The sequence below is a fragment of the Silurus meridionalis genome, chromosome 11, assembly GCF_014805685.1.
Source record: "Silurus meridionalis isolate SWU-2019-XX chromosome 11, ASM1480568v1, whole genome shotgun sequence".
Taxonomy (NCBI): domain Eukaryota; kingdom Metazoa; phylum Chordata; class Actinopteri; order Siluriformes; family Siluridae; genus Silurus; species Silurus meridionalis.
Window position 1 is genome coordinate 17,830,366 of NC_060894.1, and position 20,902 is coordinate 17,851,267.

At 36.1% G+C, this 20,902-nt stretch overlaps 1 protein-coding gene across 3 annotated transcripts in view; it reads right to left on the bottom strand.

Moving 5' to 3' along the window:
* cadm2a (cell adhesion molecule 2a) overlaps positions 1-20,902 on the bottom strand; it is a 360,034-nt gene that overhangs the window by 32,866 nt on the left and 306,266 nt on the right. For all 3 annotated transcript variants that reach the window (XM_046861230.1, XM_046861229.1, XM_046861228.1), the window contains 2 exons: positions 7,543-7,695; positions 4,288-4,425 (listed from right to left, as the gene is read on the bottom strand). In XM_046861230.1, coding sequence (XP_046717186.1) covers positions 4,288-4,425; positions 7,543-7,695 — 291 coding nt within the window. The remainder of the gene's footprint in view (positions 1-4,287; positions 4,426-7,542; positions 7,696-20,902) is intronic.

Consider the following 20,902-nt stretch of genomic DNA (forward strand, 5'->3'; position numbering starts at 1 on the left):
TAAATCCAATGTCAGATGTTATCTTTAACTACAATGTTCCAGGCTGTTCTATTTTGTGATTGCGATGGTGAATAGCAAACTGTAATTACGATTCTATGATTCTGTGCCACCAATATATATTCAGCTTCAACCTGAATGAAATTAAATGTTTATTTATTAATCCATTTATTTATTGTCCAAGTGTAAAATAGAAAAAAAAAAAAACATTAATTAATACAAAGTATTTAATCCATCCTAGTTTTCCCAGTTAGAGCTTGTATAATCCTGTTGCTCTTTTAAATATTTAATTCCGGGATTATAGCTGATAAGCTTCAAATGTGTCATTAGTAATAAATAAATACATCCATAAATAAGTAGAAAGATTTACACATGCTTACGCATCTACAAATAGTCACTACTCTAGACAATTTATTAGTCTTGCACAAAGACAATTCACCAACCAGCTGTCCACTACTAGATGCATTTGAGTGGTGTTAGGAAATATTGTAATGTCTATTACATTCAAAATGAAATTGACAGCAAGGTTACGTGAAAGTTCAACTTCTGGACCTTACGTACCTTGCGGTGATTCTCTCCTCTAAGCTGTATCTCTACAAAGACGACTAGTTTGAATAAACACTATACCTTTTCCCTTGATGTCCAGAATACATTGTATGATTTTGGGCTGTCCCAGACAGAAGTTGACCTACATGAACCAATGATGTTGATTTTTTTGGTCTTAAATGGTGCTCCTAGGTAGTACTGTGAGAGAGGTTTAAATGCGACCACGGTCACAGGCAAAAAGCTAGCCTGTGAACATTATGTGAAAGTGTCAGGAATGTATCATGTGTTTACCGCCTTGAAATACATCTACTGACTAGCTCATAAAATGCAACCTGAAATGACATATTGAACAATGTGACATGGTGCTAAATCTTTAATACCATGGAGTACAGTATGGTAACTCAAACTCTCTGGGAAGACATTGCTGAGCTTAACACATCTGAGATACTCAGTTACTGTGAGTGTACAAGTAGGCTAGGTGTACGTTCAGGCTAGGCTTAGGTTTATGGTCCCTTTGCAAAATTGACATCCCAAGATGGCCTGTTTTTCCAAGCCATGACCAGGTCCTTATTCTCCTCTGCTGCAGTCTTCTCTTTTTCTTCCTCTTTTTCATCTTGCTCTATTTGTTTAAAAATAGCACAGGCGGAAAGTGCTGAATTACATTTACTCGTTTTACTGTAACTGACTACTTATTTGTGTACTTCTACTTTTCAAAGTAGTTTTTAAAATCAGTTTTTTAAAATTTTATTAAGTTTGTTTTGTTTCAAGTACTGTAACTTTAACCGAACTACATTTTAAATCATATCCGTTCCTGAGTAAAAAAAATAAAATAATGAAAATAATGCAAGTAGAAAAGATTCTACCCCGGAAAAAAAAATACCGCAGTAATTGATTGCAAAATGCTGTCGAATCGAAAGTTATTCAATGCGTGCCCTTTTACATATTTGTACATATAAAATGTACTAAAAAACTAGTTTGAGATGTATATCTGCTTGTTTTTTGTGAACTATACTAGAATCCTCCATTCCACCCCTGCTGTAATTAAATAGAAGTTGACTTGCACTTAAGTAAAATTTCACTGAAGTAACAGTACTTTTACTTGAGTAGAATATTTTATTACTCTTTCCACCTCTGAACACTAGAGCGTTTGAATGACGTTGTATTCTTCAATACCAGCTTGAGTCATAGCCTACGATTCAACAGGTATAATCATCGAACAGTCTACATTAGGGGTCACCAACATGGTGCCCAAGGACCACATGATACGCCCGCAGGCCTATTCTAAAAATAGGTAAAGGTAAATTGAGCAAATTTGTAATTTCAGAAATGTGTTTTAAACTGGTAGCCCTTCACATTAATCGGTACCCAAGAAGTAGCTCTCAGTTTCAAAAAGGTTGGTGCCCCCTGATGTACATACATGCCATATCCAAGTTTATTAGATCTGTGTTGCACATTGTGATTTGTAAAAATGTATGCTTTTTACCACCACTGATAATACTGTTGTTTCAATTCATGAGTCAGTTGAAAATAATACGACAAGATGGCCATGCTCTTTTTCATGTTTCTTGAAAAAGATGGAAGGCTTAGCCCTTCATAGGTCAAGTCCTTTCACTAAACATTTTTAAATTAAAGTATCGCAGCAATGAATTAAAATGAAACTTTTAATTAGTGTGTTTAATCTGATCCTTGTGAATGCTCTTTCAGTTCAAAAACGAGGATTTTATTTCACATGACATAATCAAATTGATCTATGAAGGTTTAGCAAAATAAATAAATAAATAAAAAAGGTTTCATTCAAACCCAAAACCGTTATTCAAGCACAAGGTCCTAACAAGGAAATGAACAGCCAGCTTAGTTTTGCTTCCACCCAGTTCGCGCTCGGCAGAGCCGCAATAATCACGCAGCACGGAGAACGGTCTCGTCGCAAATTAGAACAGCTGTATTTTTAGAGCACCGTACAGCGCTCAGACAAAGGCAATCAATGCCTCCTGCTTGGAATGCACAGCAGAGAAAACATGGCGTCGATCACTCAACGTGCTGCCAGGTTGCAGTTATTATGCTGCCTTTTACCTGCTCGATTACTACACGGAAAGCTGGATATGCGAAAACAGATATGCGTCTATATGCTGCTCGCGTAAATACTCGGAGAACGGCCCATGCTAATTATTCACTATACTGTCTAGGGATAACAAATGAATGACAGGAAACTAGCTCTATTGACGTATTATTAATACGTCAATGAAGGCAAATAAAAATGAGAGAGAAATCAAGTCTGTAAAAGAATGTTACATCAATACACCGTAATGCATCATTACGAAGAAGTGTCACAGCATATGCTGAACAGAATTATAATAGTCAGTTTAAGTATAAATGTCAGTAAAATATTTACTGCGTGGGAGCGATCTGTCAAGTGATTCAGGATTCATTCTGACGCTTCAATACTGTTCTGTACTGTGCTTTATTCAATAGTGATTCACTTGCTGTTGTTGTGGATGGGTCCACATGCAAAAACTTGTTTTTGTGTACAATAGTCATTTGAATATGTGAAAAAATAAATAAGATTTATTTACCTACATTCAGAAAACTACAGAAGTTCTAAGAGGCCATGCATCATTTTTTCTTTCTTGTTTTGTCATGAATAATGTTCCTCACAGTTTCTGGACTTTACATTTGTAAAATGTTCTTTTGATCTCGCCATACAAGTTGTAACACAAGTTAGCACTTTTCAATTTGCTTTGTGAAAATCAAGAGCTTTAGTCTGATTTATATTAAGTCTGTAATCTTGCGTACCCATGTAGATTTATTCACTGCTTGAGACTCAAAGCGCTTTTGTTCGTCGCTCTGGACAAGGGCGTCTGCTAGATGCCACAAATGCAAATGCAAGTTGTTTTCTTGTGGTCATGCCACAAATAGTAATAGTTATTATCCGTGATGACGAGAAGTCATGATCACGAGAAAACAACTTATGTCGAAATCGCAGAAAAATCGGTGTGATCACAAGTACCTTTGTTGTGCACCAGCGTGCTTGTACATGGTCATGCTGAAGTACATGGTCATGCTAAAGTACTGATCACAAGGAAAGAATGTTTGTTATGTCGAGATCATGGGAAATTTAAGTCGGGGTAACAAGAAAACGAGAAATAAAAAATATTATTATTCATGGCCTCTTAGGACCTCCATAGAAAACAAGTATTCAAAATGTGATCATACTGAAAATCTATTCAACAAACTTTCTGCTAGTTGATTTCAGAGTGGACAGTAGAAGAGAAATTATTTATAATCCCACTATCCATTTTCACCTAGTAGCAGATGGCTTCTGTTTTTGTGCCTGGATCCACTCTGGGTCTGGTTTCTTTCTCAGGGAGTTTTTCTTGATACAGTCACATCTCGCTATTTCATTCTAGTTCTAAATTTACATCTGGATCTGTGTTTTTGTTGCTGTAACTATAACTAAATTGTAACTACTCATTGCTTCTTACTGACAAACTTCACCTGGATCTAAAGATGATTGTAACTAATCTGGTAAATTCAACATGATAAAAGAGTGCATACATTGATCTTGATACACCTTCGGATTCTAGCTAAGCCACTTTGCTACTGAAAAGTGTACTGCTTTTGTAGATATGAGATATGAGTGCTACCTGCAGCCAAACTCGAATGCATGCAACAATTCATTTGAAGCATGATTTAATATCTTGATTGATGATGATTGAACACAAATTAGACTCATACACGGGTCTCTACCTTTAATCTCCTTCTCGTTCCTGAACCACCTGATGTCTGCGGCTGGCTTGCTGCCCGAAGTCACACATGTCAGGGTGATCTTGTCTCCTTCCATGGCTGGCTTCATAAAACCGTTGATCTCTGGTTTCTCTGGCACTCCTGCAAAAAAAAAGAACAGTGAGAGAAACACATACAAACTGCACCCCTTGTCATACACACCTTTGAATTTCTTCTCTCATTGTCACTTGCATTGACTATGTTGTTTGTGTTACCTGATTCTGTTTTAACTGATTAGCCACATTATATAAGTTCCACTAACTAACTAACTACATATACAATCTGAAGTGTGAAGTTGTGAAGTGTGAAGTTGTCATGTGAAGTTCTATGTAAATTGTACCTAGTAATTTGTTTGTTTTTTTCACTTGATCGTCTTTTCTAGCTTTTTCCTAACTGTAGCTTAGCCATTTGTTGTTTCTCTACAGTCTTTGTTTTTTTTTTTTTTTTTTATCAAATTCCGTATTTGCATCCTCCTCATGCTTCTGGGAACCTACATCGTGACAGAAGCTAGCCAAAAAGTGGAAAATTGGAATAATGAGTGCCAGAAATGAAGAACAGGACCACAAAGTGCCTATTCAGTGAGGTCTGTGGAAAAAAATGCTGCCTAAAGGCAATGACATTTGGGGAAAAAGTCCCCAGACCAAGTGTATTACCAAGGAGCTATTTCTAAAGCTGGTGCAGTCAAACATGAACACATTTGAAACATTTTATCAGTATTCTACAATCACATGCTTAAATCCTCCAGTTTTGCCTGGGGCATTGTCCTCCACTGAGGTTAATTTGAATTTGGACCTTTTATTCATAGTTGGTATTTGATCATATTGTAATACCATTTCAGAGTAAAACTTTATCTTTGATAAAATGGAGGTTGTGACACTGATGAATTTCATTAAACTTATCATTCTTTTACTTCAACTACAGATGTGTTTCGGTAAGGAAGGAGGCAAAAAAGTTTTACAATTTACACAGAGCTTTTGATTTTGAACTTTGCATTGTATCAAAGAAGTCACTCACAAAGGCCATGTACACATCGTAATGCTCTTTTAAGGCACATTTTCTATTTCTGAACATTTTGTTGAGGAGCAAACATAAAATACATATAGCACGTAAGAGGTCTCTTTTTTTATTCGAAGGCTAATGATTCAAAGGAGCAGAAATTGACAAATAAATAGAAATATAACTTAATAAGATTATAGGTTAAAAATAGATGCTGGGATATTTCTTTTTTATAAAAAAGCCCAGATATTAGGCGATTTCTGGTGTGAGCCTCCAAGGGCAAGACTGAATTTATTTTTATTAATAATAATAATTTACACACATGCATGAGATTGAATGTGCACATTACTTTAGAACTAAACATACATATATATATATATATATATATATATATATATATATATATATATATATATATATATATATATATATATATATATTCTAAATATTAGGACTAACAAACATATATATATATATATATATATATATATATATATATATATTTTCTTCTTTAAGAGAAATTCTTGAAGTTACGAATCTAAAGCAATTCTTTAGCGTTTTAATTAAAACAAATTTAATTTAATTTAAACAAATCTTATTTCCGTAAGTAGTGACACTGTGCTAACTCTAATGTTTTTTTTTTTTTTATACCTTGGGCATTCCTGTGTATGTTTTCATGTTTAATAATAATCAAAAAAATTCACTCAAAGTGCGAGGGGGAGACTAAACAAACTTGTGGTGCGCCACTTAATACGCTCCTGAGGTTACTATGTTCTGCACGTAAAAAGGACTGCATTCAGCACACGTGTACTGAACCGAAAGCGCTGTATTGTAAAATTTCGGTACGAAATAAAACATATAATAATAAATTATAACAGAACATACCTTAGACAAAACTCAGGTAAAACCTGCTCTCTCTTTTTTCCCTTTTTTCATCACTAGCTGCCTCTTTATTTTCACCATCGCTTGGTTAAACACTCATGTTAGTAATTAGCTGAACCTGTTGCAAGAGCGGAAATGATGTTTTCTGAAATCGTGCCGCACATACATTCGGATATTGGTTCTTAAAATGCAAAACAGACGATAAAGAAAACAGTGTCATATCTATATATTATATATTTTTCCAGAATGTTCCGGTGTTCCGGCTTTTTTACGACCCGGGGGGTCCAGAAATCTGGTCTAGAAGGTTTATATTTTATTAAGCGCTTTATTATGTATTGCTGGTATCAAATTTTTTAATTACATACTTTCATAACCAATTAAATAAGTCATGGCAGAGATTATGACTTAAGGCATTACATGTATATTTAAGTAACTCATGTAGTTGAAATGATTATTGGTAATTGATGTTTGAATGTCTTGTGTTCTAATGTCACTCGCCTTAATCGCTGTTTTGAAAGCTGAAAGCTCATGAATTGAAATAGCTGATCATCTTAAATGTATAAATGACATATATTTCTTACATCATTAAACATGGACAGGGAATTCATTATACCCTGATTCATTATGAATAATCTTCACTGGTGTTTGGGCTTCCTCTCTCCCTTTCTCGTTTACACACACACACACACACACACACACACACATACACACACACACACGTGGGTAACTCACATAATGATTTTAATGACATAGAGTGCATAATTAGAATTATTCTAATTGTTTGGACACCTAATTAGGAATGAAGCAATATTGTGGGCCGGCTGTGCTGACATTACCCAGAATGCCACACGGAAACAGCACAATGGCATTTGTTTGACTTTTGACTGACAAAGTAAGAAAAGGGGAAAAAATCTTAATAGAAAAGACTAATTAAACTGTCTTCTGGCCAGGTTTCAGTGATTGCCGGTGACGGTTCGAGTTTGCCTCATTAAACTCAGATCCTCAACAGCATTAGATCTGTTACATCTCCACCACTTTATGAGGTTGAAACCTAATTATCTATCTACTCAAAAAGACTAATTTTGCAGGATTTTGCTGTGGTGATATTGGTTTCCTGTCAAGCTTTTCAAAGATTTCTGAACTCATTAAAAGGGACCAATAATTCTGTAACAATGAAGCAAGACTTTGCTTTAAGGTATTAAATTCTTGGTTGCATTAAAAAATTATTAAAAAAAAGCTTTAATATTAGATTCTTATTAAGTGATAGCTTCAATTTAGAACTAAGCAGAATTTTGGGATTTGTGTGTCTGTGTGCATTTGTGAAGTGCATGAGGTTCTTACCCAGTACAGTCAGATAGGCCTTGGCTGTTTTGACAGGCATGGTGAAGAGGGAACAAGTGTAAAGCCCTTCGTCTCCGAGCGTAACCTCGCGGATGCTGATGGTGAGCTCCTGCCATGAGGCTCGGATCAGATCAATCCGGTTGTCTCGCAGCGCTGTGGGTGAGTCAAAACCACATAGGCCTGGGTGAGGGAAGTTGCGTATACTGTACAACACGACACAATGACCAGCATTGCCACAAAAATTACAAAATATGCCAGTGGACACTTTGATAGGAACACCTATGCACCTGATAGTTCATTTATTCGAACTTCAAAACGAGGACAAAATCCCAGTGAGAATTCATTTTATTAAACTGCTAATACCCTGTGATTTTCACACAGAATGTCTGTAACAAGGAATAGTGAGAAAAACAAAACTGACATCCTCTGAGCAACAGTTCACCCTGTGTCTTGTTGATGACGGAGGACAGAGGAGAGCCAGACTGGTTGAGACGACAGGAGGGCTACAGTAACTCAAAAATAACACACCAAAGAATCCAGAATCTTGGAGCAGATGAGCTAAAACAGCAGAACACCGCATTGGGTTCAGAATTCTGACACCTCATTGCATATAGGCTCACCAAACTTGGACTATCAAGTGAACTTTTCACCTCTTTTCTGCATTGTGTTCCCACACGATTGACTCAAGTCAAGTCAAGTCAAGTCAAGAGGCTTTTATTGTCATTTCTACTATACACAGTGGTACACAGTACACAGTAAAAATGAGACAACGTTTCTCCAGAACCCTGGTGCTACACTAAACAACAAACAACAAAACAACATTAAGCTAAAACACAAGTTACATAAAGTGCATAGAGTGCAACCTGGTGCAAACAGTGCAGACAGACAGTGCAGACAGACGACACAAGACAAGACACAAAACCCTATATAGCGCCGACCAGTAAACCTACTGTATACTAGATTATACAGTACTGTACAAGAAAACTGTAAAAAACTATACAAAAATCTAAACTATATCCCAGAAGTGAGTGTAAACAGTGTAGTGCAAAAAAAAATTCAGCAGCAGTCGAGGGTGCAAAAACAGCATGTAAACAGTATAATACAATGAAAATCCTAAATGTGCAAGAACAGCAGTTGAGAGTGGTACTGTTAAGAATAATAAATAATAAATAAATGAATGGTGGTGGAATGGATTGAGATGAGTGATGAGTGTGTGTTAGGTGTTAAGTCCAGGAAAAAATGTTTTCAGTTCGTTACACACATTTGAGTGAGTGTGTGTGTGTGTGAGAGTTCCGTTTCAGTTCTGTGTGTTGAGTAGCCTGATGGCTTGTGGGAAGAAACTCGATTGTGTAATCGCATGAACGATTAGATGTTCACGCTTTCTTATTAATGTGTCTTTTTATTGTAGTGTACAAAATTCTATCCAACTCCAACATCTATTAAAAACACACAAACCACAATGCATACGAAAAATTCAAACTTCTGTCATACACTTTCTTTATAACAATTATTTAACAGCGGTTTTACGTGACGCAAAACTCTGAAAGTGCATACAATGCGAACAATAAAAATCAATGTTGCTACATACTTTGTGAAATCATTTAGGAGAGAAAATGAAATATAGATCACCCTGTGTTTAAATTCAACCATCATTTCAATCAATAAAATGACTTTTTTTATAAATGAGATTTACAATATAGACCAACGAATGTGTCTCCTCCTTCTCTACCTACCTATTTAAAAATTATTGACAGTTCAATATTATGCTCTTTTAACTTTCTTCACCTATATTTTTCATTCTGTCTTTCTTCTTAGGCTTTCATGTCTGTCTTTTACTACGACTATGAAACAAAGTTGAACTTAATTTTGACTTATGCCAAGGTTTTGACAATGTCACTGTTCTGACAGCTTCCATTTGCTACCATCAATATGTCTTACGATAAGGTGAAAGGTTAATGCAGGAGAACAGGGGATGACAGGACTGTCTTTCATCTACCTGTCCACAATATAACAACTGAACCAGGAGAGAAGTAGAAACACATCGTGTGTAATATTGACCTTGTGGCAGTATAATTTAATCAGCAGCTCCAAGGTCACTCATCACCACCTTCTGCTCTACATCAACTTCTCTAAAACATTTCAGGCCTCATTAACACCCAGTAACAACCTGAATATTATGGCCTCCATAGATTCTTTTCTCTCTCTCTCTCTTTTTCATTTCTGCCTAAAGCAGTAAAGAATAATCCTTCACTATTGACCACGGGTTTCAGTACTTCACTTTGCCGTTTCTCAATTATTAGTCTGTCACCATATTCCAAAATTGCATAGTTTCACTAGGAGACATAACGATACCACATATTGGACTGTGTGATATTGTCGTACGAAAGATTTTTGCAACAAGAATGTTAGAGAAATTTGAAATGTTGAGCACACAACTCTGCACAAGGCAGGGAGTCTTCTCAAATACTGTCATTTGATTAAAGTGGTAATCAGCAAAACATTATATACTCGTTATTTTGTGATTTGAAAATCCAGTGTGTTTTTGGAATGATCTGTTTATTTTCTGTGCACGATTATAAATTCAGAGCGTCTTGCATGAGAGAAAAAAACATATTTTCCACTGCTATATCTTTATTAACAATAGAGATTTTGACATGTCATTCAGGCATGAATATGTATATTGCTATGCGTTAATATGAATGTGTTCAAATCCAGATGCATAATTCCAAAATGTACATCTAAGAAAACTAAAAAATGTGCTATGTTTGAGCTTTCTGTCTTGCATAAACCTTAAATGTTACTATAAATGGCATTTCATTATTTAAGAAATTGCACTGCATAATAGTTGTAGAAGCTGTTGTATACAAAAAGAACTGAACCACTTCATGCTGTGCTGTTATAGAGAAGTCTAAATTGGTAATGACCAGTGTTTCTTTCTCAGAGTTACTCTGCACCTGTTGTTCTGAGAACTCATATTCTAGCTATTATTATTACATTCTGGTTTTCCAATTCTTTCATTAAAGGCTCTAATATTCTCCTTTTTGTGTTCCATGCATTTAAGATAACAAAAGGTGAACACCTGAACCATTCCAATGGATCCAGCTTACTTATTTACCCCAGCTGTGCAGCCTTGCCCTGCTACCTGCATTGGCTAATGAGATGGCACAAAAGCAACTTTTGCAATTTTCATGTTTTTAACATCATGTAAAAATTTATTGAGACTTTTCAAATTCGGAACGGCAAGACGCTTCATGGAATACGACTCTGACATTAGGATGGTCCGCAGATCTGTTTTTTCCCCCTCACTACAATACTTCTGATCGACACGCACATGATGGTTGATTGCGTGTTTATATTCATGTGGCTGGTGTGCTGGATGTGAGACTGGGGTACTCTGACAGAATCATTCATTCCATATCAGTGTTATGTTCACCCATAAGGAAACAGTTCCTTAATCCAATGACGTTGGCTGCACTGATCTCGCAAAATGCACAAAGCATATCAAAAGCGACGCGTGCGTGTGCACGCACATTCACCCGCAAAAGGCTTAATAACGTCTTAATAAAAGCTCTGAATATCAGAGATGAAAAAAAAACAGATCCCTTTTGATTAGAAAGACATTAAATCTTAAGCTGCCAGAAAGTGGAGTTAAATCGCACTCCTGTGGATCTCGGCCTTTGATGAAGATTCCTGTGGATCTTGTAAAGTGGCCGTCTGGTTGCACCAAAGCCGATAATTAATGGCGCTCCTCTAATTGCCTGTGAAGGTGATTAGATCAGACACACTAGAACAAAAAGACTGAAAGATGACTTCACATCCTCGATAACTAATGAAATCATACAGTACTTAAGCTTAAGCAGTTGCCCCTCCATCATAATGCTTTATCAAAGCCATTGTCCACTTAGTTACAAAAAAGCTAAACATAAATTCAAAAAGCAAAGGAAGGCTACTTATTCTGGAAGATCAGCTTGCAGAGTGCCGATTACCAGACCTGACGATTACCATCCTGGAAAGATCGCTGGATTCTCAGGATTTCGATTTGAAAAATATTTCGATTGGTGTATGATATCTGTTCAGTTCATCAGGCAAAGCAGTAGCATTAACAATGTGTCACCTGATAACACATTATATTCTGTTCTGCATTCCCACAGCAGGAGCATAGGAAGAGTTTTCTCTTGCTGATGGTAATGATAGGGAAATGAAGTGAAATCTGACAAGCCATAATCAAAAAAGTCACACCTATTTCTTCTCTCCCTTATTATCAAATTGCGTTCATTATGCAACGTTTGTGAACAGCCATAGTTATTAATCATGCAAAAAAATATATACTATGATTGATAAGGTAATAACAGTTTCGATAATGGCTCATGAAGCATTTGCTGTGCCTGGACCTTACAAGCACTTTTCTTGACAAGTTTATGATTTGGGATAAATTGATAGCTCAGGCACGACCAATATTTGTGTAGTGGCCAGCTGGATGACTCAGCTCAGCCAGAATGCAGCAGAACACACAACCTACACTAACAATCCAGAACAGAAACACAACATTATAGACAGAGATAAACCAGGGTCATAGAGGAAACTCTGGCTTGAAGTTAAGACTTAGCATTTTAATCCACAATGTGCTAGGGTTTCCAATGAGTGGAAATAAGCAGGGGAATGGTTTATTTCATTGTACCCATTGGACACTAAAACACTAAACTTTTCGGTAGCAATCTTTGACCTGGCAAAGCATGAGAAATTGTTTTAATTCAGTAGACCGTTAAGGCTAGTCTGTGTACATAACAAAGACCAATTAAAGCCATATAACCTTCATACAGACCAATTGTTTGAGTTATGTTTTATTTTTATTTTTAACCTACCCATTACATTTTAATCTAATTGTATTTCTTACATTGTAATTATTTGGCGTAATTACCAGTTATTCTTACTAGGAAGTGTTTATAATAATAGCATAATTGCAAAGAGATTCTTACAAACATGTTTCCTTTTAATTGTTTTCTTCCTGTCAGTTTTCTTCCTTCCCTTTTCAGGCTTTTGAATGCGTTTTTCTAGCCTAAAAATATCCCCAGCTTTCACAGACATACTCTGCCCCAAACATAAAAGTTATGGAATTTGAATGAGATATGTGAGGATGGTTGGGTTGGAGGGAAAAACCTGTCAATGTTTTAAATTGCAATACAGTCATCGATGGCAACTGCGGACTGTTAAAATGACAAACTGCTCCCTTAAGGGTTTGATAACGGCGTATGAAAATTCACAAATGCACACTAGGATGTAGAATTTATACGACTGCATGCTGAAATGCAACTGAACATTGGCAGGCTAATTCTATTTAATATCTTCTGGAGCAAAAAGAAACCATTATAAGTGCTTCTAAGTGATCCAATCAGCTGCTGACATTAAAACTCCACAGTAAATGCCCCAATCTGGCTTTATATTCTATGGATTTTTTCATTAAGCCTCCATGTCACAGGAACAACACTAACTGACATCTCAGCATCTTCAGGGAAAAAGCATTTGAGCTTCTCATTTTCTGAGGCTGCCAGTCAAAACAGCAAAATATTACCCCCTGTGTCTCAACGATACACCTCACACCCTGTGTGTTGGCGAGCAGGATTCTCCTGTCTGAAGACGAACTCATTTTTTTAGCCTAGTAGACAGCTATATGAATAAAGAAGCAGAGAGGGAGACAGGAGAGCGCTGCAACAAATGGCGTTTGTGCAACGGCTGTCTCTGTCTGACACGTTTCTTGGTGGACCACGCTTGTGCGCAAGAGCAGCTTTTGCTGCTACTGCATTACAGAAACAGGATTTATTTAGCGCCGTGCTCGCTGCGTGACCTTGCCGCCTCAATCGTTCCCAGCACACCTCGGTAAAAATGACCCTCTGACGGCTTAAATTCAATCAATCACCCTCAGGGCTACGCCAATGGAAGCTATTATTGTTGCTGTAAATTACCTTAGCATTGCTGAATTAGCACAGATCATCATTTAGAAGCGATTTGTATTCCGAGCACAGCGAGCCATTCTGCACCTTACATCGCCGAAATGTCCCCTCATCAGGTCTCCCCAAACAAAACATGCCTGCCAATTGCCGATTAAATGGCAACGCTGTCAAACGCACTGTCCACCACTTTCCATGTGGCTCACACTTGAAGAGATATGGCCCAAATTTTTAAAAGAAGAATCACCCACACATTCACACATACAGTAGATGTATGCACACACACACACACACACACACACACACACACACACACACACACACACACACATATACTGAGCCACTGAGCCAGGAGAGATTGCAGATGTTATGTCTGGTGACTTGCTGGACTGAGTTGAGTGGTGGAGAAATTTCTTGCACCATTGGCTGAGGTGATAGTGTGTCACCAGTGGGACTTATGTGTCATTCCACGTGCTGGATTTGTTTCAGGCTTTCAAGCAAGGATTAAAAGCAAAAAAATACTGCATGGGTCACTGTGGTTTGTGGAAGCAAACTTGACAGAAAATTGGCCCATTAAAATCTCACTATGGCCAAGATATGGTGCCTTTCTTTCCCTGTGGCTGGTGCTGAGGCCTGTAGAATGACCACTCCTGTGAAGGACACTAATATGATTCCTTACATAAGAAGAACGATAAAAAAAAAAAAAAATAAAAACCCTACTGATTTCAGATTGCAGTGCCTGAAGCTCTACAGTGAAGTTTTTTTCCTGGGTTCGAGGTCAAGCAGAGCTCAGAAACCTTGAGTGCTGATCTGTGTGTGGGTGTTTATGCATATATGAAATAGGTTTCAGCCAACTGACAATGCTATGAGAATCTAGGCTACTGCTACAGTGATTAAATTGGACAATTCAAATGCCATAAAACGTGTTTTCACACAGCAGACAACAAATCTCTCGACACTCCATCTGTCTTTCTCTGCTTACCGATATGAAAGGTCAGAACTGCCACAGATTTTTATTCAACAAGAGAAGAATCCACAGCATCTCTCACATGGTAACTATAGTGACAGCAATATAATGACAAAAGACTGCTAATGTTTTCCTAAAAAATCAACACAATTACAGCTAAACATCTATCCATCTGTTCCATGAATATAATTTCATTATACAATATATATATATATATATATATATATATATATATATATATATATATATATATATATACATTTTTTTTATTTATATATCTTTTTTCTAACTGCTCTGTCTTTATTAGATGTACAGAGGGTGACTGGACAGTTCCTGAATGCATTCCTTAGTTCCATAAAGGTTCCCACTATGGAGCATGATGGAGGTGTGATGGTGTGGGGGTGCTTTGCTGGTGAAACTGTGGGTGATTTAGTCAAAATTAAGGACACACTTAATTTGCAAGGCTACCACAGCATTTTGCAGTGACATGTGATCCCATCTGGTTTGCACTCATACAGGACAATGAATCCAAACACACCTCTAGGTTTTGCACTATAAAAGCTAGTTCTACAAGAAGGAGAGTGATGGTGTGCTGCATCACCTGATGGCCTCCACAACCGCAGGATCTAAATCCACTTGTGATGATTTGGGATAAGTTAGAACAGAGAATGAAGGAAAGGCAGCCAACAAGCACTCCACACCTCTGGGAACTCCTCAAGATTGTTAGAAAACCATTCCAGGTGACTACCTCATAAGGCTGAATGAGAGAATACCAAGAGTGTGCAATGTCATCTAAGCAAAAGGCGGTTACTTAGAAGAACTGAAAATATATAATACAAACCCTTTTTGTTTGCTATGATGATTCTATATATGTTTTTTCATAATTTCAATGTCCAGTATTAATATACAATGTAATTTAAAATAAAGAAAAAACACTGAACTAAAACTTTTTTCTTGTACTGTATATACATATGCTCTCGTTAATCTGCCATTGCTACAGGACTTAATAAGAATATGCTATGCTATGTCACACAGTCACAAGCCTAGTGTAAAACGTTCAACGATGTGATCGATTTTAATGAGGTATTTGGACACCGTGCTGCTTGCGTTTGCTTTGACTCAGTGTCATGCCATCATATATGGTATTCCCCAAGGAGCTCTTCTCAGCCCTCTTCTTTTTCTGATCTATTTGATTCCCAATAGCAACTTTACCCATTTCAGCTCCTACTTGCAAAACTACCTACCTGTCTACAAGCCTACTAGCCCCACATTATGTTCCTGCCATAACATAAAAGACTGTATATACTCACATAATTGTACCCGTTCAAATAATACATTTCAATAAAACATAACTGTACAGAGCTGCTGAGGTGACATGGTTATTTTAATAAGGTGTGGGCACAAATGAATATTCTGACAATATTAGCTTCTCATAGTTACAATTTTTTTTTTTTTGTAGGAAACTGAACTGTCCTCAATAAATTAATTTTGTAGCCATTTAAAGATGAACTTAGCATGGGTTATGTTTCGACAGGGAGCACTTCACTCATAATAACCACTGCATTTTAGAAAACAGAATATAGTCAATCGATTTTGACCATCATGGCTACAAGAACAAAAGAATGTACATGACTGATCCAATTACACTTAACTTCCATCTGTGAATAACGTATGAGTCATGGTGACATTGGATATACCATTAGCTCAAAGAAATTCCCAGAGTGAATAATTGCCCCCCCAACAAACCTATCAAATAACTATAGGGCAAAAATTAAGAATTGGACTTCAGTTGTACACTTCATGTTCATGAAATATCAAATTCATATGTGCATTTAGTGTAATTTCAGCTCACAACTTGCCATGATATATTAAATTGTGACCACACTTTATATAAAAAAACAGAACATCAGTGGCTTCATAGATATCCTACATTTAAGTGCCAATACTTTTATAAACAGCTGTCGTTATTTAAACATTGATAAACAGATTGAACTCTTGTCCATCCCCAGGGATCTTGGAATTCATGGCACAGTTTGGCAATGATTTATTCCTACTCTGCAAATCAGGTGACATAGAGAGGATCCACATCTGCTTCATACAGACTTTCCAATAGTGTCTCAAATTCGGTCGCCCGATCCATCGATTTTGTCCATTAATCGGCACCGAAAGTTGATTGCTGGAACTATGGGCTATCAGCAAAAAAAATCCATACCGATTAAAAACCGAGATTTTACGACGTCTGGTCTGCTGCACGGACTGTGATTGGAGAGCGCTATATTATATTTATTACTGAAAATGTATATTTAAATATATTCTTATTATTAATTTTATATTTATTATTTAAATATCATATTTTATTTCATTTTATAGCACATGATTCAGTACTGTTTTTTATTTTATTCATTCAATTATTATTTTTTTTACATGGAATGTTATGTTTTGTTTTTTATCCAGTACCTGTTTTAAAAACTATCGGTTGATTAATCGGTTATCGACAAATACGGTCCAACCTAGTTATCAAACGGTCTGCAGTGTCTCATAAGACTTAGTACTTAGTCTTCTTCTGTTCTTTATTTATATATGTTAAATTTTATATATATATATATATATATATATATATATATATATATATATATATATATATATATATATATCCTCACATGGGCCTTAATCCCAGCAGAGGTGCCTTATAGGTGGTTTATTTACAAAATCTTGGAATCTCTATAGACATCTCTCTGATGACATTTTCAGTCCTTGCATACAACCTTGGAGTAACCATGGACAATCAACTGTCCCTTTTATTCTCACACTGCTATTCTAACATGTCAATTTCTCCTTTTAACATAAGGAAAATTCGCCAGGCCACTCAGGTGCTTGTTCAGTCTTTCATCATTTCTGGGCTACTGCAACTCGTTCCTGGCAGTTCTGTTTTTGACCAACTGATCCAGAATGGAGCTGCATAACTTATTTTCAACCTTCCTAGGTTTTCTTACACCACTCCACTGATATGCTTCTTCCACTGGTTTCTTGTAGCTGCCCACATCAGATTTGAAGCCACATACAAAGCTAAAAAAGGATCAGGACTCCTCTACATCACAGTACCTATCTCACCTCTACATTGCACCACGCTCCATCCAATCCTCAACCACTGCTCGACCGGTCTCGCATCTCTAAGGGTAAAAGGGAGACATGCTTCAAGACTTTTCTCTGTCCCAGCACCTAGGTGGTGGAATGAACCTCTACTTGATGTCCAAGCAGCTGGGTATGTAGCAGTTTTCAAACAACGATGTAAGACCTTCCTCTTTCAGTAATGCCTAACAAGACTTCTTTCTAACTATTTCTATTTTATTTATATATATTTATATTCTATTCTATTTTCTAATGAAGCAGTATTAAAATTTAATTATTGATAAAGACTTCACAGCATTTTTGTAAGTTGCTCTGCATATAGGCTTCTGCCAACTTCTATAAATATACATGCAAAAGTAGTTTTTTTGGAACAGTTTATGCATGTTTCTTTCTCAAGGTGAAAGAGATGGAAATTTCAGTTTATCGGTTCATAACTTCTCGTCTCTGCTGCCATGCCCTTCATTCACTTCACTGCATTCATTTTTTGAATTCACGTTCTGACCTTTAAAGCACTTCATAACCAGAACTTCTCATTATTGTACGGAAGCCCTAAGAGGCCATGAATTATTATTTTTTCATGACTACAATTTAATATTCTCGTGATCTTGACATAATAAAGGCCTGCTTTCTCATCACAGAAATTTCACGCCTTGTGAATGGGACCACTAGAGACCCTTAGAGACCCCTTAAACTGTGACCAAATAAATAAATAAATAACCTACTGAGCACAAAGTAAAAGTGGCATTTTTTTGCAAACCATTCTGTAGAACGTCCTTATTTTCTTCACCAATAAACACCAACTACATTTGTATTGCAAATCTGTAAATAAAACTATATATCCTGATATATGTACATTATATATGGCAGTATATACAGTATATATATATATATATATATATATATATATATATATATATATATATATATATATATATTTAGAAAGAAAAGATGAAAGATGCAATGCTGAGCACAGGGACAGCAACACAACAACAAAATATATATTTTATCACTAATACTTGTTTTTGTTGTTGTCCCTGCGCTCAGCAATGTATCTTTTCGGTGTTGTTCCTGCACTGTGCTCTACAAAGATACAGGTAATACACTAATGAGGATTGAGTATTTCATACAACCCCACTTCAAACCAACTGATCTATCACTTTCACTTTCACACAGTTGTTTTTTGGATATAAAAACCACATAGTCTTTTATCATTTTTGAGAGACATGTGCAAGTTCCTTTTGTTTATATGCAATCAAGTAGGTAATGAAATGAATGTTCACCAATGCTATTAATATTCACCTTAAGCAATAACAGTAGGGTTGGATGATTACATGTTGCTATGTCACATTCCATATCACAAGATTCTGGTTATAGGTGAAAAATGAAAGTGGTGGTTGTAGCATATTGGTTAAGACTTTTAATTTGATTTTGGAGTTCAAACCCCAGCACCACCAAGCTGCTACTGCTGGGCCCTTGAGCAAGGCCCTTTACCCCTCAACTGCTTAGTTGTAAGTCACTCTGGATAAGGGCATCTGCCAAATGCTATTTATTGTAATGCAATGAACACATGCCAAGAATAAATAGTGAAAGAAATACTACACCAACATGGCTACATTCCATATTTCAATGCCATGCAATTCCATCTGTAATGAGTGGCAACAACATTGCCATATAACAAAAGAATAACCAGAAGCATACGCTCTGTAAGCGTTAATTAAAGAACAAACAATCAGCTGGAGTGATATTAATCATGGAATGGCCTGCCAAGTCATCGCACCTAAATCCTATTGAACTGCACTGGAAGAAACTGGATCACAAGGTACTGTAAGAAAGAAATATCCAAGGAACTCTTTGGCAACTCTTCTTTTACAAAGAACATGGCAAAGTATTAAAGCTGAATGTTTGAAGAAACAGACTGCCCATATGGCAAGAGTTATAAAGCTGTTATTCATGCTAAAAAAAGGATTTTTCAATGAAAATAAAGTGCAACCTTTGACTCACAAAACCTCTTATTAGTTCAACTTCAGCAGAATGTAACAGGGTTTGGCTTTCAGCTGAATCTGTACCACTGCAGTTTGACTTGTCTGTCTCTGTCTTTTTTCTTGATTTTAGGGCAGTAGTTTCCAGGAAGTGATTTTTTTCTCCTTTGCACTTTAATTTACATTTCTTTTACTTAGCAATCGTTCACTCGTTCATTTGGATGTGAAGTGTAGAAAAGTACAATCTAGTACTTCTTACAAAACCTACTTAAGTAAAAGTAAAACTGCAGGAAATATCCATTATTGGAGCTTTTCCTGGTCTATTCCCCTTCTTGAAAAAAGAAAAGTGTCATCAAATTCTAGCTGATATTATTTATATGTTTCTGACAATGGTGGGTTGTCAGACCCTAATGTGGAAGTTGTCAATCACTGACAGACACAGAGATTTTACAGCAGGGGTTTCACTCTTTTATATACTAAGAACCAGTTCGGGGAAAAAGGGAGCTTGGGGGTTTTGAATAGTATCTTTAAAATGGCAAAATGCATGATAAATAATACAACATCGAATTTATAGCCAATTTCACCTAAACATTCTTGTGACCCGATAGCAACTCCTCCATGGCTTGGAACATGGTGTTGACATGGTTGGGGACTTTTGTATTATATGAGATTTATTTGTTTACGTTTGCCATCTCCACAGCATCAAAATCAAGTTATGATCAGTAAAAAACTAAATAGAAAATTAAAAGCTTGGCACATTAGGGCTTCCGTAGTTTTCAAGTACTCCATTTACTTTATATACACCATCTTGTAGGCTACTCTCAGATCTTTCAGCCATATTTATCATTGCTAGTTTTGGATCATATAATGACAATGAGTCTGTGTTATTATTTGCTATGGTGCCTATGCCACATTCTCTTTAATAATCCCTATTTAAACAAAAACTTTTTCCTCTTTAACTAATGATGTCTAGTCAAAACATTTTGTGTACGTTTTGTTGTATATAGAAGTCCTAATTTGTCATGTATTCAAATATATATATATATATATATATATATATATATATATATATATATATATATATATATATATATATATATATATATATATATATATATATATATATATATATATATATATATATATATATAATTTTTTTTTTCTTCCTTTCTCATGATCACGACTTAATTTTCTCGTGATCTCAACATAACAAGAGTTGTTTTTCTTTCACGATAACGAGAAAATTTTTGTTATGTCGTGGTCACAAGAAAATCATGAGAGAACAAGAAAGAAAACATTCTTATAAAGCATGGCCTCTTAGGACTTCTGTGGTTGTAAAT